Source organism: Ambystoma mexicanum, chromosome 13, assembly GCF_040938575.1.
Source record: "Ambystoma mexicanum isolate Mex_15411 chromosome 13, UKY_AmexF1_1, whole genome shotgun sequence".
In the NCBI taxonomy this organism is placed as follows: domain Eukaryota; kingdom Metazoa; phylum Chordata; class Amphibia; order Caudata; family Ambystomatidae; genus Ambystoma; species Ambystoma mexicanum.
The window spans coordinates 136,150,750-136,172,966 of NC_090938.1; the positions used below are offsets into that span (position 1 = coordinate 136,150,750).

The 22,217-nt window shown below is 47.9% G+C and overlaps 1 protein-coding gene across 8 annotated transcripts in view; it reads right to left on the reverse strand.

Annotated features, from left to right (window-relative positions):
* LOC138520978 (F-actin-monooxygenase MICAL3-like) overlaps positions 1 to 22,217 on the reverse strand; it is a 247,756-nt gene that overhangs the window by 129,877 nt on the left and 95,662 nt on the right. For all 8 annotated transcript variants that reach the window (XM_069633453.1, XM_069633457.1, XM_069633459.1 and 5 more), the window contains exon 2: positions 5,515 to 5,825. In XM_069633453.1, coding sequence (XP_069489554.1) covers positions 5,515 to 5,787 — 273 coding nt within the window. In that variant the 5' untranslated portion in view covers positions 5,788 to 5,825. The remainder of the gene's footprint in view (positions 1 to 5,514; positions 5,826 to 22,217) is intronic.

Below are 22,217 nucleotides of genomic sequence, written 5' to 3' on the forward strand. Positions count from 1 at the left end.
GTTCCCTGGGCCTGCGTTAAGAATGCATGACTGCCAGTCTAAAGATTTGATATTGAGACCAGCTTTGCCCACCGCCGAGACCCAACCTGTCCCAGAACAACAGAGCGATTGAATGCTTGACTTACCAAGGACAGTGGTGGAAGTTCAAGGCTTCGGAAAGATCCCAGTGGAATAGAACCAGAGAGCGATTGAATGCTTGACTTGCCACGAACAGGAGTGCAAGTTCAAGGCTTCGGGAAGAACCCAGTGGAATAGAACCACAGAGCGATTGAATGCTTGATTTACCACAAAACAGAAGTGGAAGTTCAAGGCTTCGGGAAGATCCCAGTGGAATAGAACCACAGAGCGATTGAATGCTTGATTTACCACAAACAGGAGTGGAAGTTCAAGGCTTTGGGAAGATCCCAGTGGAATAGAACCACAGAGCGATTGAATGCTTGACTTGCCACGAACAGGAGTGGAAGTTCAAGGCTTCGGGAAGAACCCAGTGGAATAAAACCACAGAGCGATTGAATGCTTGACTTACCACGACAGGAGTGGAAGTTCAAGGCTTCGGGAAGATCTCAGTGGAATAGAACCACAGAGCAATTGAATGCTTGACTTACCACAAACAGGAGTGGAAGTTCAAGGCTTCGGGAAGATCCCAGTGGAATAGAACCACAGAGCGATTGAATGCTTGACTTGCCACGAACAGGAGTGGAAGTTCAAGGCATCGGGAAGAACCCAGTGGAATAAAACCACAGAGCGATTGAATGCTTGACTTACCACGACAGGAGTGGAAGTTCAAGGCTTCGGGAAGAACCCAGTGGAATAGAACCACAGAGCGATTGAATGCTTGACTTACCACAAACAGGAGTGGAAGTTCAAGGCTTCGGGAAGATCTCAGTGGAATAGAACCACAGAGCAATTGAATGCTTGACTTACCACGAACAGGAGTGGAAGTTCAAGGCTTCGGGAAGAACGCAGTGGAATAGAACCACTGAGCGGTTGAATGCTTGACTTACCACGAACAGGAGTGGAAGTTCAAGGCTTTGGGAAGATCCCAGTGGAATGCCAGATCGGTCGCACTGTAATAACAATGGACCACAGAATTCAGAATCTGCGCTGCTCGAAATTTGTTCCGGGTCTAGTGCTAGTCCAACACACAGTGCGGCGGCAGAGGATCTGGGATACGTTAACAAGAGCCTTTGAATGATGCACCCCAACTACACAACTTGCTGCACCATTGGCTCAAGGTGCAGGTTCCCAAAGCTCCTGGCGTGCAAGAAGCCAAGACACTCTGGGCTTGGAGCCTGGATCGCGGTTATAGCACAAGGCCAAGGCATGCTCAGGGTCCCACCTCCTCACCCAAGAATAATGTCCCGAACTAAAGATCAAGGGTGGGCAGGACGGCAGTTGCTCCAGCACATCAGAAAACCTCATGTTCTAAGGGTGTGGAAGACGTCCGCCATACGCTGCACACACACACTGCCATTCCGTTAGTAGTTGGTCATTCTGGATTCCTCCCTCCGTTAGTAGCTTTGGATTCCTCCCTCTTTGAAGTACTGTAATAGCAGGTATTGCAGCAATGCCATCGAGTGCATCCTGCCTGGCCCACATTTGAAAGGCCAGCAATTGGCTTCTGAGCTTTTCACCCAGACAGAAAGTAGATTCTAAAAGGGGATATAGGTGGCTAGTTAGCAAGTTATCCGCAGACTTGCTGGATGGTAACAAGCAGTCACCACATCCATCTCCTCCTCCTGCATGAAAGGTTTGCCAACCAATAGAAGGTCTGAAGCCAAAGAACAAAAAACTTCTCTAACAAAATGCATACGCAGGCGAGCATGAGGGCCATTATTGGCTACAAAATCCAGGGCGTTAACTACATTACGGGGTTCATGAGGTCTTCTCGGTCTAGCCAGAAGGGCCACCCTATGATTGAAATAGACAGAACATGGCACAGCAGTGAAGCAGTCAGGCCTGCATTGCTCCCTTCATTGTCCTGTCCATAGTGCCTGCTTGTTGGAGATGTTAGATTTTCAAGGTGTACAGTTTTATGCGGTCACATGGTCCCACAGGAAGTATCGTCATCAATTTCCTGTTCCGCTTTTGGATAGGTGGAGCTTGTTTCCTGGATCTGAAAGAAGAGGGCACGGGCTGTGTGGCAAGAGTGCTGTGAAGGCACCCAGAATATCATTTCTCCTTCCCACGATCCCCACCCTTTCAAGAGTTAAGCGGTGACCCCCAGTGCATCTACAGCTCTCACTTCCAACACCGCCACTGATCCGACACTGAAACTCACCCGCTCCAAGTCTTCCAGAGAGAGGGCTCGTAGCTGTGGTGCTCCCTTCTCAAGCATGGGTTCTGGCCCGGACGCCCCCAATGTAAGGATGGGCAATGCAGACATTAGCAGCGGCTCCTATGCCTCGGATGTGGCCCTCAGTCGGCAGAAGTGGCGGATATTGAGGCTAAGGGAGGATATCTCAGGAGCAACGCGCTCGCCTTGGAAGCAAGACGTTGCGGAGCACATAGGTTCGATTCCCGGGTCTGCGCTTAGAAACCTCTGGGTATTAAGCGCGTTATAAATAACCAATTAAATCCAAATAAATAAAAACAGGCTGGAGAAGAAGCCGTCCCAGTGGAGGGGTGGTTCCCCTTAAGGACTATGGAGAGGAGGAGCATCTGCTTTGGGCTTTACCAAAACGTCAGAAGATGTGAAAGTGATCATCCGACTCCCTTTTTACCTCAAGGGTAGCCAGAGATGCCAATCAGGGAAGGCATGTGTGTTGCCCAGCTGGGATCTCATGGCACATGATATCTGAAGGAAAAGGCCCCATCTCTCCTCAGATTTATATTGGTCTGTAATACGTCCTACAGACCGATCTGTTTCAGGCTGCAGCACGCCATCCCAACCTCCCACAAATCCCCAAAACTGCCTTCCAAGCCAACGACCAGACGGATCCCGCTCTCCACTCAACGACGAATCAGGCGATACTCCTGGGTTACACCAATGCTCTTATAAACAGCCCCCAAACCTAGAAGCTCATGGATGAGGACTCATGGTTGGTACAGGTGGTGCCCCCAACATTTAGCAAGGAAAAAGCCTCCAAAGCGATGACCCCCCCAAACTCCATCACCCAACACAGAAGCTGGAGAGGCCCCCTCACTAATTCTTTCAAAGACCCTTGGCCTGGTCTATAAACCCTCACGACCATTGGGGAAGAAAACTCACTCAGAAACATGCCTTTGCTTCATGCGCCTGACCCAACGAGACCCCTATAGCGCCCCATAAAGCAGAGCCCCCGACAAGCCTACACCGGAGACAAGTAGAGACACTGCAAAAACTCAGCAAGCATCCAAACCTAAAATGGAAGGCTAGGGCAGGGAAGGGAAAGGGGGATAGGCCACGAAAATAATCAACCAGGTGATATTCAAATTAAAGTGAAGACGATACTGGCCAGTTTATAGATAAGAATATTTTTTGTGAAGCAACCACAATGGCACAGATCTGGCACTTTCTGGCTTCATATGGCAGTGTAACCGGCAAGGCAGTAATTCCACCTCCTGCGACCCAGCACCACCAGTGATTTAGTACAGGGCATGTGCTTATCCTCCTCTTATCCTGGGATACAGCTCGGTCCCCAATTATACGGCAGAATGTACCTGAACCCCTATATACAGTGGAACCAGGGGGTAGGTAGGATAGCTCAGGGGCAACCCGTTTGTCTTGGAAGCAAGACAAAGCAGCGCAACACAGGTTTGAATACCGATCCCGCGCTTAGAAACCACTCGCTGGTATTAAGTGCGTTATAAATGAACAATTAAAAAAATAAATAAATAAGGGTTCTGTCCCCAGTGTACTTGTGAAACTAGTGCTATAGTCAGGCACCAAATTCTGCCCCGCGCCCCAAAATCTTACATGCTCCTACTAGGCCTGGTCTTCAGCTCCAGATGCTCACCCCCATCCATGGTGTCCCCAAAACACCTGTGCTTAAATCCAAACTGGAGTCAACTAAAAACCATTCCTATGACAATGCCCACAATAGTCCCCTCTCCGCTTCCATCTAGCCCTGGTGTTTAAGTGCAGGTTTCGATTCAATCAGCGACCAGTGGTGTGTCCAGGGAGTAGCCTCGGGTGGCGCGTGCTAGCCCTGAAATCTGTTTGGCCACCCCATTATCCTAAACTATGATCATTGTGTGTGTGCGCTCGTACTTCATGCCACCCCTGCATAAATGAGTGACCCACTTGGGCCACCGTAGTCAAAAGATTCTGGGCGCGCCACAGCCAGCCAGAGGCGCCACCAAGGGGGTGGGGGGGGGCCCGGCCAGCCTTCTAAAAACGCTGCACCCCCACCACCGGCTCAAAATCCAGTTATGTGTTTGTTTTGGTGTGCCACCCCAGTGACCTCCTCAGGAGACCCCTATGAAAAATGTCTGGGGCCACCACTGTTGCCAGCGACGAGTCCTAGCCTACAGGTCAGTTTCACCCATAATAGAGATGGTGAATTTACAATTCTCGGTACAGTAGTATCATGGGAATTAGCGCAGAAGAGACTTTCAATTATTGTAGTCGCTGCCTCACACAGATAACTGCTGGAGAAGCGGTCACCGTTCCTGCTGGCCATATTAATAGAGCATCTGCAAGCAAGATATTACTGCCAACATTAAAGGAAGAAAACAATAAGCCACGGCCAACAGGGGTTTCGTGCTCATTACATGCGCTTCGTCAGGGTCCTGCATTTTGATTAGGATGGGCATGTAGCAAAAGATTAATTCAAGGTCAAGATAAACCCTATATCTCAGTTTACTTGGGAAGGAGTGAACCACACTCCTGCGTGCACACACACAATCACCCCCCCCAGCCCCACACACACCTACTGTTTAAAGTTAAGGTCCATGCCCAGTTTATTCCTGGGCCACACCCTTTACTCTACTTTTCCTGACGTTACCCTCATGTTTTCTTTATCTAGATTTTACTCTAATCCCAGACCTCTTTTTGCCCCTCGCCTCTTTACTGTTGCCATAGCGACGCCCTCATTTACTCTACTGCAAGAGTCTGCAACCTTTGGATCTCCAGATGTTTTATACTACAACTCCATGATCCCTAACCATTGACTATGCTGCCTAGGGCTGATGGGAGTTGTAGTCCAAAACATCCGGAGAGCCAAAGGTTGCAGACCCCCACTGCTCTACTGTATTCTCCCCCCCCAACCCGCCCCAACTGTGCCCCATGTCCCTAGTTGGAAAACACCATAGGTCTTGGTTTGACCCCTTTCGTAGGTTAAGTATATGCCACTGACCAGCCCTACTTTTTTTGGTCAGAGTCCTTTCTAGAGAGACCAGGGTGCAGCCTTGTGGTTTGTTTGGTGAAGTGTTGCAATGGAGCTACTCTGCTCCACCCCCCCCTACAATTGTTCTCCCCTTCCAAATGTTGCTGGTTTAACTGTGCCTGCAACCTGCTTTCGGAGCAGAGCGCATTTTAGTGATGACTGCATCACACCCTGATGTCCTCTTCTCCCGGTGTCCCTGCCTTACCCTGGTTTTGGCACACTCCTTCCCCTGCTTGTAGACGGCGTGTCCGGCTTTCTTGTCCAGTTTGCTCCACACTGCCTTTGCCTTCCAGTAGCTGAGCCGGGATTTCAGCTTCTGGTAGAAGCGGAGCTGCCCCTCGGGTTCGGGCTGGAGGTCCAGGCATTTGGAGAGGTCTTGAAATGCTCCAAGTGTCTGCTCGCAACTCTTTGCCTGGAGAAACCTATCGAAGAGCGTGTGGGCGACGTCCTCGTGGCTGGAGTCTGCAGGTGGGGCCATCTTGCCGTCTCAAGGATGCTGGGCCACCAGAAGAAGTCCTGCAAGAGAACGAATAAGGCGAAACCGGTTAGAAGAACATACAAGTCGCATCTTAATGCAGACTTCCATCATTACATCTGAGCCAGTCACATCATCACTTGTACACTTCTGAGCCAGTCGCATCATCACTTTTACACATCTGAGCCAATCGCATCATCACTTGTACACATCTGAGCCAGTCGCATCATCGCTTGTACACATCCGAGCCAGTCACATCATCACTTGTACACATCTGAGCAAGTCACATCATCACTTTTACACATCCGAGCCAGTCACATCATCACTTTTACACATCTGAGCCAGTCACATCATCACTAGTACACATCTAAGCAAGTCACATCCTCACTTTTACACATCCGAGCCAGTCACATCATCACTTTTACACGTCTGAGCTAGTCACATCATCACTTGTACACGTCTGAGCCAGTCGCATCATCACTTTTACACATCCGAGCCAGTCGCATCATCACTTTTACACATCCGAGCCATTCACATTATCACTTGTACACATCCGAGCCAGTCACGTCATCACTTTTACACATCCGAGCCAGTCACATCATCACTTGTACACATCTGAGCCAGTCACATCATCACTTTTACACATCCGAGCCAGTCACATTATCACTTGTACACATCTGAGCCAGTCAAATCATCACTTTTACACATCCGAGCCAGTCACTTTATCACTTGTACACATCCGAGCCAGTCGCATCATCACTTGTACACATCTGAGCCAGTCGCATCATCACTTGTACACATCCGAGCCAGTCACATCATCACTTGTACACGTCTGAGCTAGTCACATCATCACTTGTACACATCCGAGCCAGTCACATCATCACTTGTACACATCTGAGCCAGTCGCATCATCACTTTTACACGCTTAGGCTGGAAGCTCATTAGCAATTGTTGATATTGCAGGGGCAATTTATTAGCTCCAAAAGTAAATTCCATGCTAAGGTTTCCAGAGGAGGTTAGATGTCTGGCAAATGTAATTAATTAAAAAAGAATAAATCGAACAAAGTAATTTTAAAAAGTACGAAATGCATGAAAAACAATCATTTGCAAAAGTACAATTAACAGGCAGTTTTCTGGTTGTTTAATCCCTGTGTAAATTGAATGAACGTTTTAAATGTAAATACATTTGTTAAAATTGTATTTAAAAACTCAGCACCCCATAAACATGCATTGGAAAATTAAGGAGCAATAATACAAAAGCGTGTTTTTAGTTTTTTAATATGTGAGAAAATGGAGAGGGGAAAAAACATTTTTTTTTAAAGACCGTTTAGTTAATAATGTAGGTACTTCAATAGCACTTCAGGATGATTCCTCCCGCTTCAAAGCGATGAAAGAACAGGTGCTGCTGTCACCCAATTTACTGATCCTCAATTTATCAACCTGAGAAGGCTAGGCCCTGCCACAGCATTCAAATGGTAGGCGAGCACCTAACCCGTGAGCTATTCATCCGAATAAGGGTAAGTCATAGGTGTTGGGGGAGGTAAGGGGTGAAACGGTCTATTTTGGTAATGCAAGAAACCTGAGACGTACTAATCAAGCTTGGAAAAAATAAACAAAGCAACAGCCACAAGGAACGGCGTCTCGGTAGCTGCTGCGTTCGCTTTACCAACAGAACCGCCTTGGTGCGGACATTTCCCGTGTCTGGAACCACACCAAGCCTAGGCTCTCAGACCTCGGGTACTCGAAGGCCAGAGTCTTCGCCCACTGGTCCCTCCATCCCTTTTACACCCTGTCAGGAACCATACCAAGCCTAGGCTCTCAGACCTCGAGCACGCGAAGACCAGAGTCTTCTCCCACTGTTCCCTTCCTCCCTTTTACACCCGTGTCTGGAACCATACCAAGCCTAGGCTCTCAGAGCTCGAGTACTCGAAGACCAGAGTCTTCTCCCACTGTTCCCTTCCTCCCTTTTACACCCGTGTCTGGAACCATACCAAGCCTAGGCTCTCAGACCTCGAGTACTCGAAGACCAGAGTCTTCTCCCACTGTTCCCTTACTACGCTTTACACCCTGCCTGGAACCATACCAAGCCTAAGCTCTCAGACCTCGAGTACTCGAAGGCCAGAGTTTCCCGCCACTGTTCCCTCCCTCCTTTTCACACCCTGTCTGGAATCACACCAAGCCTACGCTCTCAGACCTCGAGTACTCGAAGGCCAGAGTCTTCTCCCACTGTTCCCTTCCTCCTTTTTACACCCGTGTCTGGAACCATACCAAGCCTAGGCTATCAGACCGTGAAGGCCAGAGTCTTCTCCCGCTGTTCCCTTCCTCCCTTTTACACCCTGTCTGGAACCATACCAACCCTAAGATCTCAGCCCTCGAGTACTCGAAGGGCAGAGTTTTCTACCACTGTTCCCTTCCTCCCTTTTACACCCTGTCTGGAACCATACCGAGCCTAGGCTCTCAGATACGAGTACATGAAGGCCAGAGTTTTCTTCCACTGTTCCCTCCTTCCCTTTTACACCCTGTCTGGGACCATACCAAGCCTAGGCTCTCAGACCTCGAGTACTCGAAGGCCAGAGTTTCGTTCCACTGTTCCCTCCTTCCCTTTTACACCCTGCCTGGGACCATACCAAGCCAAAAGCTCTCAGACCTCGAGTACTCGAAGGTCAGAGTCTTCTCCCAATGTTCCCTTCCTCCCTTTTACACCCCCTCTGGAACCATATCAAGCCAAGGCTCTAAGACCTCGAGCACTCAAAGGCCAGAGTTTTCGCCCACAGTTCCCTTCCTCCCTTTTACACCTGTGTCTGGAACCATACCAAGCCTAAGCTCTCAGACCTCGAGTACTCGAAGGCCAGAGTCTTCTCCCACTGTTTCCATGCTCCCTTTTACACCCTGTCTGGAACCATACCAAGCCTAAGCTCTCAGACCTCGAAAGCCAGAGTTTCCTTCCACTGTTCCCTCCTTCCCTTTTACACCCTGCCTGGCACCATACCAAGCCAAAAGCTCTCAGACCTCGAGTACTCGAAGGCCAGAGTTTTCTCCCACTGTTCCCTTCCTCCCTTTTACACCCGTGTCTGGAACCATACCAAGCCTAAGCTCTCAGACCTCGAGTACTCGAAGGCCATAGTTCTCTTCCACTGTTCCCTCCCTCCCTTTTACACCCTGCCTGGGACCATGCCAAGCCTAAGCTCTCAGACCTCGAGTACTCGAAGGCCAGAGTCTTCTCCCACGGTTCCCTCCCTCCCTTTTACACCCTGTCTGGAACCATACCAAGCCTAAGCTCTCAGACCTCGAGTACTCGAAGGCCAGAGTCTTCTCCCGCTGTTTCCTTCCTCCCTTTTACACCCGTGTCTGGAACCATACCAAGCCTAAGCTCTCAGACCTGGAAAGACAGGGTTTCCTTCCACTGTTCCCTTCCTCCCTTTTACACCCTGTTGGGAGCCATACCAAGCCTAGGCTCTCAGACCTCGAGTACTTGAAGGCCAGAGTTTCCTTCCTCCCTTTTACACCAATGGCCTACTTTTGATTAAGGCAGAAAATGGGTCCGAGGTGGAAAAACTCAATCCTCCAGATACCGTATGAAAGGAAAGATTAGTCCATGAATGTCCCTGCTCCACGGATGGACTCTGCCTGTATATCCAGCCACAACATTTTTTGTTGTAACGCAAGGATATTGCCCCATAAGAATATACAAATAATGCGTTGCTTAATTTGTTCCATTTTGTATTGAAAAAGACATAGTTTATCTTATCTTACAACATAAACAGTAAGAATTCTGTTCAAAGCATAACATCAAAATGTAACAACACATACATGAAACCGCAAGCAACCAAATACAGTTCTATACAATGAGCCCTACATGTTTCAGTCCCCAATGTAGTCTGGGAACTTCTTCATGGGCGTATCAAAACAGTGGTGTGAAAAAAAAACAACCCTAAATGTTAAGGCTCTATAGAAAAGCACGATTTGATAAAATTGTTGGAGCTTATTAAGTGACAGCCTGTACCGGGGAAATATATGCATCGATGTGCCAAACTTCTGTCAGTGAAGACGCTGTAAATAGCTATTATTAGTCAGCTGGAGTTAAAGCAAGCAATTTCAGGAGGTTATACAGAAGAATGTATCAGGGCAAAGTGTGTAAGACTTCGGCTTTATTTATTTGTATTAAAAACTGCAATTCTTTACTTGACAGCTACCATTACGGATCCCCAATCACCATGCATAGCAGTGATCATGGTGCATTTGCCATCCAGGGCATGTAATGGCACAGAAGCACAGGGCTGCCTGGACTCCCATGCCACCATCTGCCTGAAGCAGAACATTTCCTTAATCCTTTGGAAGGAGTAGTTGCCCACCTGCTCCTGCAAGGATGAAGCGCCAGATGGAAAAGGAGCCTGCAAGTATTTGGGTGGAGAGATGTGTGACAATACCATACTTCAATATTGCTTCTATAGGTCCTGTGCTGTAAACATGGGTTCTTAACAGGCTACAGTTTTGAGGAGGTAGCAGTGAGCTAAAGGCGAGGGAGGCAGCAAGCAGTCACTTTGGGCCAAATATGAGTCTTCTACAAAAATGAGGGTTAAAGGGTGATGCAGGTGTTATATAGAGACTGTGTCCTATCAAGAGACAGCATCTGAAGTAGTTGGAGGCCCTCTGTAGCGGCAATAGTTAAACTTTCGTTCAAATGCGCTAATATAGGGAAGGGTGGAACTTTATAGAGACAATAATTAGTGTTTGAAGGAGGTCTTCTAATAAGACCTGACTTGTCCATGGTTGTTTTCATCTGGTGCTTCATGTCAGGTTTACCCTGCTTCTTTTGTACCCATGTGGGTGTTCCCCAAGTTAGAATCGATCATGGAAGGATGAAAGGGTGTGCCAGGCCTACTGGGATTGAACTTGTGAAGTAGTACAGGCTAGACCCACATCCAACATCAGTACTTAACCTGCAAGCTATCCACCGGGCGGTACGGATCTCTAGGTCTGCAAAGAGTCCGCTATACAACCTTAAAACAAAAACAAAAACGGTGAGCGTCCATGCTGGATGTAAAAGATCCTCTATAGCAGGGAGGAGTAATGTGAGGCTTTCCCGACTTCATGGACTGTGACTCCCAAGATCCTCCACCATGGACTGTGCTGGCTAGGGCAGATGGGATTTGTAGTCAAAATCACCTGGACAGCCATTAACAATTATTATAATATTAGGGTATGTATTGAGCGCAAACCAAGCTTCGGGAACAACGCAGCACTGTACAAGTCGTGGGGGAAGGATACGGCCAGTGAAGCGGATCTCAAAGGGCACTACAAGAGAGGGGGGGAACCAACAGTCCGGGAGGGGGGAGAACGGGCAATTAGGCCGCAAGGGATCTATGAAACATGGGAAGAAAATAGGGTTGAGCAGATTACCCAGTAGTAGATCAGCTGGGAGTGAAGGGGTGTGTGGACCTAGTTGTGAAGGGGGAGCCATTGCTTGAAGTGCTGGGTCCTCAATGAAATGTACAAGTGAGGGGGCGAGTCTGGTGTTGATGGGGAGGAGGTACCCAACTCCGGGGGCAGAGAGACAGAAGGCCTGTTTTCCGAGTCTTTCCTTCCAACAACAGACGAGCACCCATGCTTTACAGAAACAGTCTGCAACCGTTGCTGGTAGAGATGTTTTGAACTACAGATCCCATCATTCCGGGCAAGCACAGTCAATGGCAAGGGATCAAGGGAGTTTTAGTCCAAAACATCTGGAAATCCGAAGACTGCAGACCCCTAATCTACAGAGTTGATAGTCTGGAATGGTCACAAACAAAGATGACAATTGGAGTTTGTTTTTAATAGCGGGCGGGTTCTATATAGGGGATGGTCTGAAATGGTTATATGGAGGGCTATATAGTGAAAATGTCCCGGGAGGATAGCTCAGCGGCAACGTGCTCGCCGGGGAAGCAAGATGACACGAAGCAACACAGGTTTGATCCCCGGGTCCGCGCTTAGAAACCTCTGGGCATTTAAGTGCGTTATGAATACGCAACTAAGAAAAAAAACATTCCTGTAACAGCGCCTCGATGCCCACAGGCTGTGTGAGCACTTTAAAAATGCTAAAATAAAATGGCCCAGGTTTAGTATAAAGAGTGGTCTTTTATAGTTGTTTCAATAATCAAGGTTTTGTGGTCCTCAAAGGGGGCCAGGGATTAGCATTTAATGCGGAGTCTTCCCCGGTGGGTGACATGGAGGGAGGGTGGGCCCGTTAAGGATTGTGCTTTGAGGGGCTGTAACATGTGGCAGGGGGGGTTCCTCTGTAGAGCCGCTGTGTTGCAGAGTTGCCAGAAAGGGGGACCTCCATCGAGATAGTGGTCAGGGTTTAATGTAGAGGGGCCTTCTTAGAGACCAGGGTGTGTGTTCATTTGGAAGATGGCGATCCTGTTCAAGGACTGTTGCTGGTCTGCAGGTCCTCTAATGCATTGATGGTCCCCATTTCATGCGGAGGGGTCCCCAACAAAAATGATGGCCAGAGTCTGCTGTTTAGAATGGTACTCAACAGAGTCGTAGTTCCAGGATGTTGAGAGAGGGCGCAGCTATAGAAGAGATAGTGTTGGCTGTTGGATGAAACTCCTCATGATATGCGGTAGAACACCATCTTTCCCCTACGCCAATCCATCTCACGATGGAATTAAGGGTGTTTCTCACACTATGCTGCAATGAAGTGGATTGGGGCATGGAAGCGAACATGGAGCTGAGGCTGGTGATGCGATACCAACTTCCCATGCAGTGCTGTGGAAGGTACACAACTCTGATCTGGGACCAATCTCCAACTACCAAAGCCATTGACCTACTGCACCAACAGACACGCATGAAACCCGACAACAGCACCAGCCACTTGTCTTCACTGCTTCACACAATGCACTTACCCGTCAAGTCATGCCTCACTTGGAGATGGTCGCCCACCTTGGACTGATTTCACCCTCCGGTCAAGATCTTCCAAAGACTAAAATAGGATCCCTCTATGGAAAACCTTGATCAACCAACACCAAAACAATCCGGCACAAGTGAATTCAATGGGATAATCCTCCAAAACATTGGAGCTCCCCTCTTTGGAGACCCGACTGTTTGGCTGGTTTGAAATGCTTCATACAAAGCACGTACGCAATACGCAATCCATTCCCACCTCAAGCAACCACTCTTGCTACCTCACCCTTATCGCTGCACTAACTCTTGTGCAGGTGACGGAGGGACCAACAGCAAAACCCCAACGCATGCACGCACGCACGCATGCATGCATGCATGCACACACACCCAACCACAGGCCGTGAGTTCCAAGTCCTGGACTGTGTTGCACAGCTGATCAAATTGCCATCTCTGCTGTCCTATCTCAGCTCCCAATAACCCACCCATAACTCGCAGGACCGGGCACGCCAAGAGGCCATACGAATTGCAAAAGCCAGGCTCTTTCAATCCAGAGTGATAAGACGAATCCTCAGAAAAGGTGGTGCAGGTTAAAGTTGTGGCTTCCTTTCTGTGGCACAGGGATGAGTAGACATTTTATAGATTGTTCAGTGATCCTGTATAACACATATTCCACCCTTTTGGGACAGCGTCCCTGCACATCAGTTCGTCTATAGCAGGGTTGTCCAACTCCGGGCCATGGGCACCGTGATCCTGAGGGGTTTTCAGGATATCCCTCATTAATATTCATGAGGGAAAATGTGCATACATTTAGAATCATTGTATGCAAATGTATCTCTTGAATATTAATGGAGGATATACTGAAAACCCAACATGGATCCAGCCCCTGTGGTCTGGAGTTGGAGAACCCTGGTCTAAAGCAAAAACAAGGGAGTCCTGATAACTCCCAAACAGAGGGGGAACATCAACAATAAAATAACAATACTCTGTTCATGGGATAATTAATAACACATTCAATTAAAGCAGAACTTAACCATAGAATTAATCATATTATACAGTGGGCCAGGGACAACATACAGAACAATCGAACAGCATAACAAAATCTTTTACAATATTTATAACACAAATGAAATAACACATCTATAATAAAGTGCAATCTTAATAAGGTCCTTTTTGTTGACATACAGAATCATAGTCTCGGGAGGATAGCTCAGGGCAACGCACTCGCCTTGGAAACAAGACGATGCGGAGCGAGGTCCGAACCCCGGGTACGCGCTTAGAAACCTCTGGGTATTAAGCGCGTTATAAAAAACCAAATTACAATTACAAATGGCAAAGTATTTCAGTGTCGTAGATGACTGCCCTGCGCAGAAATATAATGGATCCAATCGTCAGTCTTTATCAAACAACAGTCTGTATATTTTTTCTTTAAACGGCCATCTCTTGATGCCGAGTCGGAAACACGAGTTTCGACACTGATCCAGGACTTCAACTGGGTCTTGCCTTCTTCAGGGTTATAGCTATTGTAACCTTTACCCTGGAAACATGGAGCATTCATCAGATTTGTTCACGCGGTACAGGTTACCAGAGAGCCAGCCACATAACTGTTTCTTTTTCCAAAAATGGAGGCCACTTCATGATTCAATTTTGCAACTGAGCGCTGAACTCCTGACGCCTGTGAGTGGCGTACACTATAGCAACTGGCGTTTGGCATCATTCATGTGTCATGCCTCTGCCACCAGGTTTCACCATTTCTTTTGCGACTCGCCTACGGGGATATCACTTGACTCCGGATTTAAGTCCTTTCATCCCGTGTTGAAATATGGGCCAAAGAATTTGACGACTCCTAGGAAAAGCGCTACAAAAGAACAGCTCGCTCTCCATTCCTGCAGAATGCAAACCTCCACCGTGTGCTTCTGTCCCTCCCAGAGGCACTGTCACATTCAAGGTCTGCTGTGACTCAAGGGTTTGTTTGCCAGCAAACCACTGCATCCTGTAGACTGTACAACGTAAAACCGAGCGTGACGTTTACAGGCCTCAAACTATTGTTATAAGGCAACTGAACTCTGAAGGCAAACATCTATGCAGTCCAGCACAAAGCCACCAGCAGGCTTCAGATTGCAGGGCCAAGGAGAGGCCCAACCCACCAAATAAGCAACCTACTTGCAGTTTTACAGATTAAACAAGAGTGTGGGAGCCCTCTACTGAGAACCAACATGGGTCAAATGCCCTGTTCACTGGAATTTGCTCCACTCTAGAGGTTCTACAACCACGTTTTAGCTCACTGCACCCTTCCCAGATAATCCATTTGCATATCAATTTGGTTAAGACCCACGAGAGCGGCCCAGCACCGAAATGCCTGGCAATTCTCCTCTGAACAAGAGTACCAACAGCAACCCCAGACACGTGTTCGGCCTTGTTTGTTCTTGGTAGAGGGGCTCCCAGACCGTTTTGTACGAATGTTTAGGGACTAAGTAGCTCAGAGTAATCCAGATGTGGACCCCTTGCTCACTGGGCCTTAGAGAAGCTCAGCTTCACCTCCGTGAGGAGGGCCAAATGTGTCTGGGGCTGCTGTTGGTACTCCTGTTCAGAGGAGAATAGCCTAGCTTTTCAGTGCTGGACCAGCCAAGTGGTTGGGACTAGACTGATATGCAAATGGTTATTTCTCCTTTGTGAAAGGTACAGTGAGCTTAAACGTGGTTGTAGGCCCTCCTGAGTGGGCACCTTCCCATGGAACAGGTGATTTGACTGTGTTCGTTCTCGGTAGAGGGACTCAGACCGTTTGCAGTTTTACTCTGTAAAAGTAGGCAAATATCTCTCTCACCAAAGCAAAAAAAAAACCGGGAAGTTAGCAGATGGACAGGAGTATGCCCAGTGCTTCCACCTGTACAGCCATGCTGATGTATTTGTAATTATTGATTTATAAAGCGCCTTACGCCAAAGCGCTGTACAATGGAACAACATAATACATAGGGCCTATAAAATAAAAACAAGTTTTTAATATCAAGATGTTTATTTAAACATTTATATAAAAGTGCACCAAGCCCGCTGGGCCGCAGGCACCTGGCACTGGTTAAAATCAAAAACTGATACAGGAAAATACAGTGTATGCAAGAAATGGAAGTGGCGTGTCAGTTCAAAGAGGTGGGTTTTGAGCTTTTTCCTGAAGCTGTTGTAGGGTGGTTCATCTCGAAGGTAGGGTGGGTCGTGGAGGGGGAGGGGAAGTGGTGTTCCAGAGAGAGTAGAAGCACGGACTGGGAAGCTTTTGAGGTAGAATCTCGGGGTGATGAGGCGATGTTTGTAGTGAGTGCTCAGCGGTCTTTCAGGGCTATGTTTTTTGAATTTTTGTACAGGGTAAGGTGGGGCGTTGTTAGTCAGACAGCGGTGAGAAGTGGAGAGGATCTTGATTCTGTCCTTGACCGGGAGCCTTCGACGCCCTTTCAGTACTTAACGTTCCTATCAATAATGAATAGCCTACCCCTACTTATCTCTAATAGCTACTTAGTGTTCCCCCCAACACTCGCCCCAAACACTACGCTTCCTCCCTACCTATCAATTACCCTACATAATATTTACAACCACACATGCATATATACATTGACATACAGCATATATACATTGACATACAACACTGTCACAATGGGGTGACTGCTGCAGTCAGTCACCAGCTTCACAGTACCTTCCATGTGTCTCCTTGGTGGCTCTGCAGGGCTGGCTATGTGCAGGTCTAAAAGCTGGCTGATGACTGATTGCTGTGCTATTGATATTTTATTTCTATCGCGCTCGTACACAAGTGTTTCAGAGCGCGACAAGGCAAGGGAGAACAAAACAACGATCTTATTAGGCCCAGTGACATTGAGAACGTGCAAGTGCATGGGAGAGGGGGAGGGGAAAAGTGCATGGAAGGGGGAGAAGTGGAGAGTGTGCCGCAAAGGAGAAACATATAAATAATAATAAATAAATAATAAAGACAACAAACAGTGGTAGTGCAGCCGGCAATTGGCAAGTCCTGGGTTTAAGGCAGCAGACAGGGTAGGTCTGATAAGTGCAGGAATAAAAAAAGGTGGGGGGATGAGGGGAACTGTATGAGTACAGATACAGACTTCAGTGCAAGGGGTGGCCCAGAGGCAGTGCGGGAGGGTGGCAGGGTGAGCAGGTACCTGGGCCCAAAGGACAGAGGATGGCCGGGTGCACAGTGCCAAGAGAGAACAGATCAGCAGGGGAGAGAGGGGGCGAAGGCAGAAACAAAGAGGAAGGTCTTGGGGTGCTTCCAGAACCGGAGATGGTTCTCCTCAAGTTTTAGAGTGGCAGGGAGGCTGTTCCAGAGGCAGAGGGAGGCCCCAGCCGAAGACAGAGATCTACCCCCCAGCTCGTTTCTCTGAAATACGGCTGACGTCCTGTCTCCAATGACAAAGAAAGGGGCACTGGCCCCTTTTCTACCTTCAGGGTGGCCCCATCTGCCACCTGAGGCCACACGCACTCACTGCACAGCCGGCACTCTTTCAAATGTCCTAGTTGGCCCCTTGCACGAGTGGGGGTAATCACCACCATGCTTTGCAACCCTTTAGCATCTTCAGGGTGGGCCCTGTTGGCTGTGAGGCTCATCTGCATTCACAGCCACACCCACGGCTCTGTTGGATCTACAGGGTGGGCCAACCCACATTCACTGCTGCGCCAGTGGCCATCTCAGGGTCAGGCGGCATCCCCATGACAACAGCGGGGGACGCTCCCACCACAGATCACTGCTGTGTGCCGCGGCCTTCCCATCTTCTGGCCTGCCCCCTCAGCAATGTGTCATTAGACGCCGGGGGCAGCTGCGGTCTTCACCTGGGTTACTCCGCTCAACAGAGCAGCCCAGGACTTCCTCCTCTTTTCCACCCATGCTGGCCAATGAGGCCAGCCCGAGACGCATCTTCACGCTCTCCACTTCCTGAGTTGCACCTGGCATATCAAACTGGGAGGACTTTTTTGAAGGCCCGCCTCACTGGCAACGAGGCGGGCCATCAGGGGCATGGATGGGCAGCCTGGTCTATGCCAACTGCCACATGTGACCCATGATAATCTTCTTTGGCCCAGGCATCTCCTGGCATGCTGCCTGGGCCCTGGATATTGCAGGGCCAGTCCGGTCTGGCCCACAGGCATGCAGAAAGGTGCCACAGTCCTTGGGTGGCAGAGCTGCCCCTTGAATCATCATCTGGGCCCCCTGGTTCAGTCTCTGGGGGGCTCACACATGCCACCTGTGCCATTTTCAGGATTTAGGCTCTATGGGCGGGTGGGGGGCGCTCGAGGCAGCAAACCCCAGGTAAGTCTTTCTTTCTCTCCCTTCTTTTTCTCTACTCCCAACAGTTTTTTCCAACTGTCTTCTTTTAAATCCTCTTTGGATTCTTTTCTCCACTGCCCAGCAAATAGTTGGGCTGGGGAGTTCTGTCCCATTGCTCTTTTCCTTCTGTTTTGAGCATTCCATCCAGCCCCGTAGTGGGATGGATGGTATGATCCACACAGATACACGGCACATAAATAAAACACACACTACACATTTATTAAAATACTTAATTTACCCTGGTGCCTGCATCTTTATTCCTAGGGTTGCTTAGGGGATAAGCATGCAGCCCCCCCCCACGCCCCCACGGCTACACATGTCTAACCCATACACATTCTGGTAGACGTGAAAACGTACTCCTGTACATTTTCCCCGATTAAATGCTGGTTCTACCCGTCTGCCCCACCTCAACAGCGCCACCAAGAGGGCACCCTGAACAGGGCCTCACACAATCCATGCAGTACAGGTAGACCATAGATTGGCTTGAGCAGGCCCAAAGATTTACTTTCAAGATCTAGCACCTACCACAAATTAGTTTTTTTAACACCTTGAACTTTCAACAATGCATGTGGCCCTTGGGCCGAGGGGTCCCCTCCATTCTTGTATCACCACAGTCCTTCTGTAAGTGACAATACAGGCCTCTCCACCCAGCCGTGCTCTTTGTGGCTGCCTGGGGCTTCCTACCCAGAGTTCAACGAATCTTGGAGTCCTGGGTGGAAAACAACTCTCCTGCTGGCTGCTTTCCTCCGTGGGCGTGAGCCGCCTCTCCAGCAATCCCTGGGATCCAGTCCCAGAAGGCACACGCTCCCAAAGGGCAGACATGCCTTCTCCCCACATGATTCATCCGACTGGCACGGTCACTGGGCTCACCCTGGTCCAGCCAGCTGCAGTGACCCCTCCACCCCCGACCCCAAGTGAAAGCCCCTCAGCTTTCCTCACCAAGGGCTTCACCGCAGGGGCCCCCGTCCTCCCAAGGAACCCACAATTTCCTTCCGGCCGGGTCTGCTCCTCACTCACCAGACATCTGAAGCACACAGTGTTGCAAGGCGTAGGGACAGACCCCCTTAATGCTACATCTCATAGGACACTCGCTCTGGACCTTCATCCCCAGCTGCTTTGGCCCTCTCCATCGCACCTCATCACCGCACACACAAAGTACCTGACTCTCCCATCGGGTGGCTCGGGGCAATTGCGCTAGCCTGGAAAACCATATTCTCTGAGCAAAGATAAATAGATGGACTTCAAATCTTATTCAGTGTAAATCAACACAAGTAACTTAATGTGCCCAATGTGCACACTGAAATAAATTGCAGCTTATCAAGCACCTCAAGTTACTTGTGTTGTTTTACACTGAATAAGATTTGAAGTCCATCTATTTATCTTTCTATGGTTTTCCAGGCTAGCGCAATTACCCAGAGCCACCCTGTCTGCATTCTTATCCAACGCTCGAGGTTTGGCGTAGAGCCTCGAGGCTCTGGTGGTGCAGCAGGCCTCACTATATTTTAGGACATCAAGCGTGCTAAGAATCGGATCTACCCAGACTACTTAACTAGCTCTACCATGTCGGCTGCCACCTGGCATCAGTCCATCTGGGCGACCCTCCCGCGTGATCTGGGATACCTCCTGGACCTGATACACTCTCTGACATCATTGCAGCCCAATATTCAAACAACAGGCCTGGGAGCCACCTAGGCACCCGGTTCCCACTACCACCTACTTCATAGGCTCATATAACAAGATGCAACTTAAAGGTTCAAGGCAATTTTATTCCATCACAGCATTGATCACTTTCTCATTTCAAAAAGGGTCCAAAAATGTAGAAATTAAATTGGTCCATCCGACGAGGAGTAAATATTTAGCTGACAACTAAACTTTATCCTCTTTGGTATTGTAAGGGGGACCCCACCTTACATCTTTTGCCTGCATGAAACTTGTGCCACTCATTACTGGTCTAAATGCAAGATTGGTTATCTATGTTCTTTCGCATAGTCTGAAAACTACTTGCCATCTCCAAATTCACCTTCAAAGACAACTTGGTCACCCTTTGAAAAACATGTATAGTATCCCAAATTGCAGAAAAATGCAACAAGTAAGTAGAGTCTTATTTGGCATTACTGCAACAGAATTCCGCGAACCAAATTAGATCCACTCAACTCTCTCCTGATTTCGGATAACATTGTATATATTTTTCAAGCTCTTGATTTACCCTCTCCATTTGTCCATCAGATTAAGGGTGATGGATCAAAGATAGTTGCATTGGATATGAATTACCAAGCACTTGCAGAAGGCTTGTAAAATACTCAGTGAACTAGGACCCACAAGCATAAATCACCTATTCAGGAAGCATGTGCAATCTCAACATTTAGTAGAAATCCTTGCACTAGAATGGCAGCGGTCGCCTTTCCCTCGGATGAAAAGAATATAGCCTAAGCAGAAAGGCACATCCACGTTTTTACCCTCAGTCAAAGTATGGAATCTATTGAGACAGACAGCCAGGGTCCTAGAATGTATAAGGGTTGAAACAAGCCAATTTGCTTCTGTAGATCGACCCTCTCTCCGGCAAAAACAGCACATGTCCTGGCAATTTATTTCATCTTGGCACATTCGCTGCCACCAAATGTTTGGCTGCAAAGCATCCAATGTCTTGCAAATCGCTGCATGTTCCACCAAAGACACGTCAATGATCATGCAACACCTTTTATCGCACGCCCTCTAATAGCAAATAAATGTTCCCAAAAACAGTAAACCATGTAGGGCGGAATGCGATCGGATGAGTGGTGCCACACCACTACAAATCCTACATGGAGGGAAGGGGGATACATGCACTACCTACGCCCACACAACTAGTAGTTAAGGTCAGGAGAGAAGTTATAACAAACGTGTGGGGGAGTAGAGTCACGCTATTACAACCATGGTTGGCGCAATATGTAACTCTTTAGTATGGATGTTTGCAGCCTTTACACTTCGATACCCCACAATGAAGACATTGATGCTGTTGACTGGCTTCTCTCTAACTCAGAACATACTCGAGGTAATCCAGAATTCATCATTGAACTACTTACGCTGATTTTCCATAACAGCTATTTCCGATTCCAGATTCCAGGGTATCTTCTACAACCAGATATCAGAAACATCAATGGGTTCTGCTATGGCCCCAGTTTATGCAAACTCTTTTATGTACAGATTCGAATTGGAACACGTCTTAAACAATCCAACATGGTCGGCCAAGATCATTCTATGGAAACGGTTTATAGATGACATTTTTGGCATTTGGTGCGGTACAAGAACGGAGCTGGATCACTTCTTGTCCCACATGAACTCAGTACACCCGAAAATCAAATTCACAATGGACGTTGGAGAACCATATTTACACTTTCTAGATGTCAGACTGAAGATTCATGAAGGGAAGATAATCACCACCATTTACCACAAACCCACAGATGCCGATAATGTGTTACACTTTACCAGCTTTCATCCTAAACCCATGCTGAAAAGTCTTCCTTATAGCCAGATATTGAGACTGAAGAGAATTATATCTGATCCAGCTGGTTTGGATGTTGAATGCTCACAACTTATTGAACGCTTTGAAAAAAGAGGATATCCAGATGATATCCTACAAGAAGCCAGTATGAGATGCAGTCACTTAACACAAAAAAATCTCTTTACACCAAAACCCAAAAGTGACTCTACTGCTTTAATATTCATCTCAAAATACTTGCGACAAAGTTTCCAGATCAGCAAGTCAATACGAAAACATTGGAACTTACTACAAAGTGATGAACACCTAAAATAACTATTTCCAAGAATACCGATGAAGGCATTCAAAAGAGGCTGTAACCTCAGAAATAGACTCGTGAAGGCAGAAAGACCGAACAAGGATAAACAGAAGCTTCTTCAAACCAAGAAGATGCACACCTTCCCCTGCCTTAATTCCATTAATTGCAACAATGTAATCAAAGGAGACACTATCTCCCACCCGTTAACGGGCAAATAAATCAAGATTAAATGCTTTGCAACATGCATGACGTCAGGCGTCATATATACTCTGAAATGTCCCTGCGGTAAACTATATGTTGGACAAATCACAAGATCATTGAAAGAACGGATATCGGAACAGAAATCGACTATTCAGTGCCACAACCAGAAATCACCAGTGGCGAGACATTTCATGGAATCTAGACATAATATTGCACAATTGAGATTTCAGTCATTGAAGTTGTAAAAAAAAACACAA